The following is an 11,223-nucleotide window of genomic DNA, read 5'->3' as shown; positions in this document are numbered from 1 at the left end:
CTGGCCACGGCCAGGCCAGCGGCACCATCTGTGCTGTAGAACTCCCTGGAGAAAGCCCATCCCACCTGTGACTTTGGCGGCCCATCCCCGCCAGGCCTCTCTGGACATCTGCACTGTCCCCTCTCAGCCCTTCCTCCTGGTACCTGGGCGATCACAGCCCCTCCTGCCTGGCCTCCCACTTCCTGCCTCGTGGCAGTGCTGCTGGGTGGTGGAGCCGCTGCAGTGGCCTCTGGTGCTGCTTCTGCACAGGCCTTGCCTCCTCTGGCGCCCCCTTCCCAAGCTTCATGCCCGTGCCTCCCTTCTGCGGCCTGACATCCTCCTCAGGGGCCAGGAGGCTGCCACCCCAGGCTGTGTGATTCCAGTTCTTTCCTGAGGTCCTTCCTAACAGGAACTGGGGAGGCGTCAGTCTCTCCCCAGGAGGGTGGCTGCAAACTCTGAGAGCTTCAGCTCCTTCCTCAGATGGGCCACTGCCTGCGCCATCTTCCCCCTAGGTCCAGGGGGCAGGCACTGACCCTTCAGGGCGGGGACACACTCACTGGCCTCTGAGCATCGCCAGGCCCTGGTCATGGAATGAGGTTGGTGGTGTCTACCTCTCCCTCCCTCCCCCACGGTGTCTCCTTGAGGAAAAGACAGTCTCGCTCTGTGCCCGGGCCCTGGCCGGCAGGTGCTGTGGGACAGCCCAGGGAATGGCCAAGTCCTCCTTTAGATGAGGGTCGGTGCCTGGTCACTCTTTCTGTTGAGTCCTTTTAGCGAGGGGCCACATAAGAGGCTGGGCCCCCAGTGGACCCATGGAGAGCCATCCCGTGAATGCGTGGCACCGGATTCAGTCAACCATGTTCCTTAAAGGAGTGAATGCGACGGGGTGGGGCTCGGTGTGACTGGTGTGAGGAGAAGGCTGGGCTGCCTTCTCTGAGCTCTGGGTAGGGTGTGGCGGCGGCCTGGGCCTGAGCCCAGGTCCTGGCTGGGCACAACCTTGCCAGGTCACTGGAGGCAGAGACCTAGGTCGACCTGACCCTTGTGGATACGGTTTCCACTTCCCCAGATGGGGTGGGGTGGGCTGGGGCTGCCATGGCCTCCACAGCTCCAGGGACCCGCCATGCTTTGGGGCCAGCAAGGAAGGTGAGGCTCTCTGAAGAAACTTTGAGCCCAGCATCTGCTTCCCAAACAAGCCCAGGCAGCAGGAATCCCCTTGTTCACCCCGCTGGCTACTCCTTCCTGGGGCCTGGGGGCGCTGGGACATAGGGACAGGTGTCCGTCCGGGTCTGTGCTGCCTGTGAGGGAATAGCTCCCATGCTTTGTGGGAGGCCGTGGGGGACAGGGCCAGCCTGGCCTGAGAAGCCCAGAGAGGAACTTGGCCACTGCTCCTCAGAGGGTGGGCAGCGTGGAGGGGAGGGGAAGGGGCTGGGATGTCTCCTGTTTGGGGCTCTCACAAGTCAGGCTGCCTGGGCCGGGGCAGCACCCCACAGCCTTCTCCACCCCAACACCAAACCCCTAGATGCTCGCCTGTCTGTCCCTGCAGATACTTGGCTGCAGGAGAAGGTTCTGGGGACAGGAACAGATGGGGTGACCGTGGCCTCTGGGACATCTTGGGGGTGGCAGGACACACAGACTGAAGGCCACCTGAGGTGGCTGAACCCTGGAGGAGGGAAAGGCTCCCAGGGCAGGTGCGGGATGTCTTTGGTCGCCTCCCACAGCCAGCCCCGTCTGACGGTGGCAGAACAAAGGCAGCCGTACCCAGTCACTGTCGTTCAGGCGCTGCGAGGCACTCTGACAAGGGACCCTATTGAGTGTTTCTTTGAAGAAAATTCACTGTAACCAGATCAAATGAGCTTGTTAATCCGGACACCCCAGGAAATGGTGCGGGGGAACAGAGGCCGTGCTCACCATGGCTTTCATCCTAGTTTGTGGCAGCTCTCGGGGACGCCAAGCCACGGAGCTTCCCCCACGGAGGGGGAAGGAGTACAGGCTGGGGTCAGGCTGGCTGGGGAAGGGACTGCGCAGTGGCCGGCCAGCTCTGCCCAGGCCCCAAGGCAGGTGGGATCCATGGGTGCTCGGGACACTGGGTGGGCAACGGGGCCAGGTTGGGAAGGCACTGGAGAGCCCTCGTCCCCTCCCCGAGGCCCAGGCCTGCTTCTGTCCCCAGAGCACAGGATTGGGCCAGGAGCTGCCAGGGCACTGACTCAGACCCAGGGTATAGACAGGGCCATTCAGAGTGTTGGCCAAGGAACTGTGGGGAGAGGGTGTTGCAGGACCCATGACCCCCACCAGGCCCTGCGGAGCTGGTGCAGAGAGGAAGTGGGGGCAGGGCTGGATACAGTCACATGCGTCAGGGTGACGGGGGCGCTCTCAGTCCTGCATACTAATTCCATTTTTAATCAGGCAGAATGAGACTCCAGCATCAATCTGCCACGTAGCCGACTCTGAATCGTGCTGGAACTGACAGGAAGGTTCCGGGCGGTGACATCGGCTCAGCTGCGAGGGGTGGAGCCTGAACTGGGTCCCTTGCCCTGGGTGCAAGGGGCATTCCACTGCCCAGGCTTCCCAGAGGCGCCCCACACACCAGATGGCACTCCACCCTTGATTTTATTCCCTGACACTGATTTGCAGAAAAGGCCCCATTCCCTGGGCTGGAGAAGGCAGTGGGGCCCGGGCAGAAGGGGAACCGGTCTCATTGCTGGCCAGGTCTCAGCCTTCCTTCCAGCTCCATCCTCTCCCCTGCAGTTTGTTTAAAAACTGAGCTGCAAACACTAAATAAAATGCAAAAGTAAAACCAAAAGCAAACCCCTGAGTTGTTAAAACCTAAATTAAAAATCCCCCTTGGTGTCATCAGGTCCTATTCCTAAAGCTAGCGGGGTGGGGCAGGAGGGTTTGGCTGAGCTTGGCCAGCACATCAGCCCTCAGGTTCCTTTTCAAACTCGACCTACTCCTCCTCCTCTTCCTCGGGGCCGAGGTGGCCCTGGTTGCTCTGCTGCCTCAGGACAGCACTATACTAGAGGGCCATGGCTGCCCGCAGGACCACCTCCACCAGGCTGAAGATGGTGATGACCTGTGCAGAGCCCGGCAGTGAGGGGACAAAGATGGCAGGGCCTGATGACGAGGCGCAACTCTGCCTCCGGCCCTGCGGAAGGACCCCCAGGACCCTCCCTTGGCCTCTGGAAGCCTCTGCTCGCCTGTCTGTAACGGGGCCTGCTCCAGGATGAATGCCCTGGATCAGGGCAGAGCTGGGGAGTCAAATGCACCCTGAGCGCTCCCAAGGCTTATGAAACACAACCTGAGGGCCCGGGTCCACCATCAGGGCATGTTGTTAGTGAAAACGGTGCCAGACAATTTCTTGCTTGTAAACTCATAGCTTTCATCAGGTTCTCTAAAGGACCCCAGAAGGCCAGCACCCCTGCATTAGCAGGACAGGCAGAGCCCCGCCTCTCTCCACTGTGGTTGTCCCCAAGGAAGAGAGGGTGGTGCCAGGAAGCAGGACCCTCAGGAAGGGTCTGGGTGAGCTGGGAGGGCTTGGGGGTCCTGAAACCCTACCTGGGAGGATGCAGTGCTGGGGGAGCCCAGGGGACACAGAAGAGGGCAGGGGGCACCGCAGGAGGCAGGTGAGGGTTTGCCAGGACTAAGGGGGATGGGACACAGAGGGGGCCACCTGCCTTTCCACCCTGGAGGGCTTTACTGCTTGGAGGTGGCCCTTGGCCCTGGCCCACCCTGCCTGGCTGGAGGGAGATTCAGGGAGGCCCTGACAGGCCACCTTCGGCTGAGGCAGCAGGTGAGACTGACCAAGGGCCAGGGGTGGGGTCTGGGAAGGCCCGTGGCTCTGTGTGCTATTGGGGGCAAGTGGTGGAGGCGTCCAGGGCTGACTGCACTGAGGTGGGGACAGAGAACTGTGGCAGCGGAGCGCTGCGCCCCCTGCTGGTGCCATCTGTCAGTGCAGGCAGGGCTGGGCCCACGGCAGGGTGAGCTAGGCTTGAACTTCAGGATACAGAGCCCCCAGGGTCTGCAGGGGGACTCTGTCGTTCCTCTTCTGCCCAGCTCCAGGTTATGAACACCACGTTTACTGCACACAACGGGCTGGACACTGCACTCCCAGGGCACTCTGGATGTTAGGAAATTCAAAGCCAGGCACAGGGGCAGGTGGTGACCTGCAGACCCCAGGGCCAGCTGGAGCCAAGCCCCTAAGGCAGCATTAGGACAGGCCCATGTCCCCTTGGAGAGAGAACTGTGAGTCAACAGTCACTCAGGGCAGGAGCCGAGCCAGGGACAGCTCTCTTCCTTGTCTTCAGGGGACATAGTTTCCAGAGCGGCCACGGACCATTCGCTGGCCTTTCATCCCTTCACGTTCCTATAAACACAGTCCCCAAAGCCTGCACACCCTGCCGAGCTGTACTGGCCATGGAGGGGCCTGCTCTCTGGTTCCTGGGTCCTTGGGGAAGGGGGCCAGGCCTGACCCTGGGCCTGGAGCCACCATCCCAGGTGGGAGAGCCGGGCGTCTCGGCAAGGCCCATCAGGTGGGCTTTGTGCTAGTGCTGGGGGAGCGAGGGGTGGAGTGTGACCCATCATAGCCTGTGCCCCTCCAGTGTGGGATGGCTTGGGCTGCCCCCCCCCCCCCCCGCCCGGGCTCTCCCAGGGCACTCACGTTGCAGTAGATGCGCTTCTGCACACCGTAGCGCAGCACCAGCACGTCGAAGGCTTGCTTCAGGACGCCCATCACCATGGCTTCTGACTCCAGGGGGCCACTCTCCTGCAGGGACAGTGCTGCAGCCATGGCACCTCCTGGCACTGCCCTGGGCTCCTCGAGGCCTCCTGGTGAGCAGGTGCCCAGGAGGGTCGGGAGCCAGAGGGAGGTGAGGGGCACCAGGCTGGAGGGCTCACCTTGACCAGAATGGCAAAGAAGAGACCAGTGCTGAGTTCCTTCATGTGCTTGGACACCATGCAGCCGTCGTTGCAGTGGTCTGCCTGCTTCTGCAGGGTATCGGGCGCCATGTCTAGTCGCTCCCTATAGCCTGGGAAGAGGGGGCGGGGTCGTGGGCAGTGTTGTATGGGGCATGAGGGTGGGGGACGGGCAGTGGGGAATGGTGATGGCTGGGGGATGAGCTGCATGGTGCTCCACCCCAGGTGACAGATTAGGACCCCAGCACCCAGCTCCCAGGGCAGCAGAAAGCAGCCCTCCGAGGTCAGCGCCCTCCTCTCGGCTGTGTCCAGGGCTGGCTGTAGACCCCCTGCAGCTTCCGCAGCACCGGCCCATAGGGAGAGTTCTCAGGCCAGGTTCCCCTACGCTTGGGTCGCCCGACCTTTGGACCTCCACCATCACCGCTGAATGGTCTTGGGCCACCGAGCACCCACTGTGGGTGAAGTGTGTGTACAGGGGCATGATGAGCGCATAGTGCCCGAACTGTGCCAGGTCCTGTAGCAGCCCCGAGCAGAAGTACAGTGCCATCTGCGGGGCGGGTCAGAGCCTGGCCAGCCCAGAGCTTTCCGGCCAGTCCCAGAGGTCCCATGCCACCCACAGCCTTGCCGTCGGCAGCCTTGGTGTGCACAGACCTGGCGGGCTGCTGGCTGCTGAGCAAAGCCAGGGAGGACCAGGGCCAGGACCAGTGCCCCTTTCTGTACAAGGGAACCCAAGGGGAGGCCAGGAGGCAGGCAGAGCCCAGGGGTGCCCATACTTCTCTCCAGGAGACAAATCTGGCCTGCCTGGGCCTGCCAAATGCCCTCAAGGTGGCAGCACTGAGAATGGCCCAGACATGTGCCGTTGCTGCTGAGTCACTGCTGGGCACCACCAGGAGGGAACCGTCTCTGGTCTACCCCTCCCCAGCGTGGGGCTGAGGCTGCTACTCTGGCCCAGGAAGGAGGAGGGGGAAGCCTGTGGCCATGTATGACCGGGGGCTGCAGGCGCTGTCTGCTGGAGACACAAGCAGAAGCTGAGGAGGCTGTGGTCTTTGTTCAAGGAGGCCAAGTCCATTGCTCCATCTGGCTAGAGTGGGAGGCAGGCAAGAAAGCCCAGGATGCCATTCCCTGCCCCGTGCAACACAGGCCTCAGGCTCCTGGCGCTTCCTCTCGGACCTAGGCACACCTTTGGTCGGAGCTGACCTCATCCCCTCTGGTATTGATCCCACGCAGCTGAAGCCACGCTTCACCCGGGTACCTCTGTGTTCGCCAATACTCCACCCCACAGAAGCCAAGCGAGGCAGTTTCCGGCCTGCCAGCTTCGGCCCTTCTCGTCTCTGACACCTGACCCTCCCAGGGGCTGAGACACAGAGGGCTGAGTTCCAAAGGCCCTTGTGCTGGGCAGGAGGCAGGACTGGGGCAGGGGGAGATACCGAGAGTCTCTAGGGACCAGCGCATAGCCCGTCCCAGCTGGGGCCACAGCCCCTGAAGCTGCTTGTCCTGCAGTCCCCGAGCTTTCGGGGCTGGGTGTCAAGGCCAGTGCTACTGCCTGGGAGCGAGTGAACGGGTTCCTCGCAGAGGTCCAAGGTCACTGCTGTGTGTCTCTCTGGCTCCCTTGCTCCCTGGCTGCTGTACACACTCACCCTCCTGTGCCCTCGGCCAGACAGACAACCAGCTCCCGTTACTCTGTGCACACGGGCCCTGGAATCCAGGGCGCAGCTGATGGTCACCTGCTCCGCTCCCTAACTCCACTTCCCTTGCAGCCCCTGCTGGGCCCTGGGTTAAGTCGGGGGCAAGTCTCTGGGGGAGGTGGGCACAGCCTCCACTCCCAGACACATCTGGGCTTTGTTCTCAGTGGTGGCCCAGTTCCCCAGATGACCTGGGCGAGGTTGATGAAGGGCCCTGGCCCCTCTTGGCTGGTGGAGGTGGCTCAGGGTCGGGTGGGATGGGTGGGGACCATGGCTTTCCCATAGGCCCAGCCATCCCTGGGACAGCCCTGGTGTCCTGATGCAGATGCTCACTGGGGACTGCGTGCCCCCTCACACCTTTCTGCGCTTTCTGCTGCTGCCCTGCCCTGTCCCCACCCCAGTTCCCGGGGCTGAGAAACAGGAGCACCGCAGACCTGGTAACTCTCTGCCATCGGATTCCCGGGCAAGGGCGCCTCTGAGCTCCCTGGGAGGTAAGCCAGGAGAATGCAGCCTTTTCAGGCTCTGGCTAACTCAGGAGCGGCTCCGATCTCTGGAGCTCCAGCTTGGCTTGTACCTCCTTGGAAGTTATGGCGTCAGAGGCAGGGACATGGGAGGGGCCCCAGCAGGGCAGAGCCAGAGGCAGTTCTGGGACTCAGGGGCTGCTGTGCCTTCTCTGCCAGGCCTAGAGCCGCTGCGGTGTAGAACAGAGAGAGCCCAGTGGGCACAGCTCAGCCCCTCTCCGCTGTGGGTGCCACAGGTGCTTGGCTGGGCAGACACTTGTGACTGGGGGCAGGTCACGGTGACCAGGCCCAAGCAGGTCCTGATGGCTTCAAACCCAGCAGAGCTTGAAGTGTCAGAAAATAAATCCACTGAGGTCAGCTGAAGCCATCCAGTTCTTGTGAACAGATTGAATCTGCCGAGTGACCGAGCCCCTAAAATACAGCCTGTCCCTGCCCCTGGGCCAGGCCGGGACCCAGAGCCGACCCATCAGCATCCACTGCTCCTGCTGACCCAAGGGTCCTCTGGGGTCCTGGTCCCAGGATGCTCGGGCCCTGCACGGGGGAAGCTCAGCCTGGGGAGCTGTGACAGGCATCCCAGAGCAAGCCCAGCTGTCCACCCCACAGGCTGCCACCTCCCTGCAGGCCCAGGCCTAGGCCCCCGGCCAAGTCTGCTTCTTTCCCGCACTGGCCAGAGGCTGACAGCTGGTTCTGGACTCCACATGTGGGGATGGAGGCTGCGGAGTGTTCCCTGGGACAGGAAGCCACATGGGACCCTATCTCTCCTCCAGGACCCCAGCCTGACAGGAGGTCTCAGTAGCCCCTCAGCTCCAGGGCACTCTGTCCTTAAGTAAGTGTGAGCAGGAGACAGCGGCTCAAACTCAAGAGGCTCAGGGTGCCCCCTCCTAGGTGCTGCCTGGGGTCGGCCTCCTCTCCCACCCTCTGGCAGAGGAGGAGCAGCCCCCGTCCACCCAGCCATGTCCAGAGCAGGCAGGAACGGTGGGGGCCTGTGCTTGCATGTAGAGGTCACAGGTCTGGGGCCAGTGTGCTCCCGGGAGCGGGGGAGACCGGGGCTGGGCCCTCCTTACCTGCACGGGGATGGGGCTGGGCCCTCCTTACCCGCATGGGCCGGGAGCACATGTTGGTGAGCACCTCCTTCCAGGCCAGTGAGTACTTGTCATCTCCAAATGTTTGGGTCAGGCTTTTCTAGAAGCAAATCCCAGAAACCTGTGTGACATGTGGTCCAGCTCGGGGAGCTGGTGTTCATCCACTGAGCACCTCATGCCCGGCTCTGGGGGGAGGAGTTGCCTGTGGGGCTCAGCCCTGCCTCATCTCATGTGTTCCGCCAAGTCCCTGTCTTGCCCAGCACCCCATGGTCTCCCCTGCACCAGTTGGTCTACACCGCCTTCTCCTCTGACTGGTTAGCTCCTGTGCTGGCTCTCCCAGAGGGGGACCCTGGAGAGCAGGGAAGCACCTATCTATTAAATAATTCACTGCAGCAACCCCAGAGCTCAGCAGCCCACCCAATCCAGAGAAGGCACCGAGGAAAGATCTCTGCTGAATGACAGGATGCCTGGAACACTCAGGCAGCCCAGGCTGTAAGAGGGCACCATGCTCGCCCAGGCCATAGGAACCCAGGGGGGCCCGGCCCAGGCCCTAGTCCGAGGACTCCCTGGGGCATGTGGCAGTGGTGAGTGGACTGAGGACCCCACAGGGCCAGGAGTGCTGGGCTCCCTTCTCCCTGGGGATGGTGCCTTGTTGGAGGGAAGCCTCCCGACAGGGTCTCTGAGGGTGGACAGGAGAGTCTGAGGCAGCAGGAGGGAAGGAGTCAGGGTGGGGTGAGACCCTGGAGTCACCCTTTCAGGGCCTGCTGCTCCAGCTTTGCTGTACTTGAGCGTTGTTAGACTCAACAGTCGCTGTGAATGAATGTGGCTCCCGATGGAAGGACTGAGCCAGCCAAGTCCCTCGAGATCCAGGCGCTGCTTTCCTGTTGCCCCTCCTCCCCCAACATGGCCAGCCAGGGGCCTCCCACACATGCCCTGTGAGTCTCACTTCTGCCATCAATCCCGTCCCCTTGCCCCGCTCCAAGTCTTCCCTGAATGTCAGACAGAATTCTCTTCCATGGGCATTTATAGCTAGGGTCACGTGTGTCACTGGCTAGTGCCATTGGAATCTTATTTAGATTTCATACTTACATCTTGTCAGCCCAAGAGGAGTCCCAGTTTCTGCTGGAAAATGGCTCATGTGATCTATCTTGGTTGGGTCATCATCACCGAAAAGCATCAAATGCATAGTTCATTCATTCATTCGTTCACTCATTCCACAAAGATTACCATGTGCCAGGCACGGTTCTGGACTTTCTCCCCATGCAGTCGGACAATCCTCCTGGGCAGGAGCACCTGGGCTGTTCCCTGGTGCCCCTTCCCCCTCCAGCCCAGTTGCAGGCCTGGGGGAAGAGGGACACCTGTAGCCTCCAGGCCGACCCTGGGTTGCATTTTGCAGTGTGGCCAGCAGGTGGCAGCATGGCCCCATACTGGGTCGCTCCGAGGCTGCAGGCTAAGGAGGCCACCAGGCGGGCAGGGTGAAGTAGCAGGGCTGTGCCGGGCGGCCCCAGTTTCTCCTCTATGCCCATGCCCCACCCTATGGGTTTAGGAACTGAATGTCTGGGGGCCTTTGGGGGTGAGCCAGGCTCCTGCTCTCAGTTCCTGCAGGGGCTCTCCACATCCCTTCTCATGGTCTTCAGTAAACACAAGGACAAGGACAGGAGGGAGGGGACAGGGAGAGAGTGGGGCCGCTGCGGAAGCCCCTGCCAAGACCACAGACCTCAGGCGAGCTGCTTCCCTGGCAATTCCGCTACCTGCCCTCCCTGGACCCCAGCACAGTCCCAGGAGTCACCCCTGACCTCAACAGTGAACAAGTGCACTCTTGGTGACCTTGAACGTGAAGCCTGGTGAGGCTTTGGAGGAGAGGCCCACCTTGCCAGGGCCCTTGGTGTGGCTGAGTCTCTGCTTCCCGTGCGATCTCAGCCTCTCCCTCCCTCTAGGGGGCTGGGGGTCGGGACAGCGCCTGTGGGGCTCTGGCCCAGCCAGTTGGGCCACATCAAGCAGGGACCCAGATAAAGGTCAAGGGCACTGAGGGAGCTGGCACTGCAGAGAGTCCACTTCCCAGGCACAGCCTTGGCCATGATGTTTGAGGGCAGCTGCAGGGGCTGTTTGGTGCCCTCATGTCCTTCTGATGCTGCAGATAGCGATGGGGGCAGAGAGAAGAGGTGGGCTCTGAGCAAGAGTGAATGAAGGTGGGGCTGGCCCCTGGCTGTGGTGGTGACGCCCTGGGGTGGCTGGAAGGGAGGTCCCCAGTGGAGTCTGGGGACAGGAAGGTGCAGGCCAAGCCCAGCTGCCAGCAGCCAGAGTTGCACTGAGTTCAGGATTCACCATTGCAAATGGGACCCCGCACCACGGGTGGGAGAACTGAGCTGGATGGTGCAGGGCGGGTGGGGTAGGGAAGGTGGGGGTCAGGGCTCTCATCTGCGGCCAGCACAGGCTCCACAGTCCCCAACCCTGTCAATTCCCTGGTGGGCCGGCAGGTGGCGCCCAGCCTCTTCCTCCCCAGGGTCCTGGGATGGGGCAGCTCCAGCTTAGAGCCTAGGCGCTCCTATGGGAACCCAGGGCCAGAGATGGAGGCTGTGACAGCGACCTCCTCCCTCCCTCTCCTGGGGAGCAGTGCTAGGTGCACAGCCTGGGCAGCCAAACCTCCGAAACGCCCCAAGCTATCCTGGGTGGTCAGGCCACGCCGCTCCACACTCTGGGCCACGGGAGCCCCCAAAGGAATGGAGTGGGCACTGGGGCTGCTGGACGGGAGGGTGCCCTGCCCCCTGCCCTGGCTTCAGACCTTCCTCCTCTGATGTGGGCACCGGCCCTAGTGCCACCCCGCTCCTCCCAGCGCCAGGGGTACAGGCATGAGATCACTGGGCCCTGCTGGGAATGGGGCGCTGGAGCTCAGGGACTGCCTGACAACTGCTGTCCGAGGGGCTGGGAATGGCTGCCAGCCAGCATCACCTTCCAGAACAGCAAGCCAAGGCCTCGGAGACGGGGGCCTCGGTCCCAGACCTGGCATCGGCCAAGCTTCTGGAGCTTGTGCCACCAGAGTCCCACGACTCTGGA

General features: G+C 62.3%; 1 protein-coding gene across 1 annotated transcript; it reads right to left on the bottom strand.

Moving 5' to 3' along the window:
* Window positions 1-4,635: 4,635 nt before the first annotated feature.
* On the bottom strand, window positions 4,636-8,676 carry LOC129532103 (DIS3-like exonuclease 2). The gene is made up of 5 exons (XM_055380226.2): window positions 8,587-8,676; window positions 8,183-8,269; window positions 5,338-5,431; window positions 5,125-5,160; window positions 4,636-4,997 (listed from the first exon to the last, which is right to left on the bottom strand). The coding sequence occupies exons 1-5, from the start codon at window positions 8,674-8,676 to the stop codon at window positions 4,702-4,704; spliced, it is 603 nt and encodes a 200-aa protein (XP_055236201.1). The 3' UTR covers window positions 4,636-4,701.
* Window positions 8,677-11,223: the final 2,547 nt, after the last annotated feature.

Source organism: Gorilla gorilla, chromosome 11 (genome assembly GCF_029281585.2).
Source record: "Gorilla gorilla gorilla isolate KB3781 chromosome 11, NHGRI_mGorGor1-v2.1_pri, whole genome shotgun sequence".
Lineage (NCBI taxonomy): Eukaryota > Metazoa > Chordata > Mammalia > Primates > Hominidae > Gorilla > Gorilla gorilla.
Note: the sequence above shows the minus strand (reverse complement) of the source record. Positions and strands in the feature narration are given on the sequence as shown.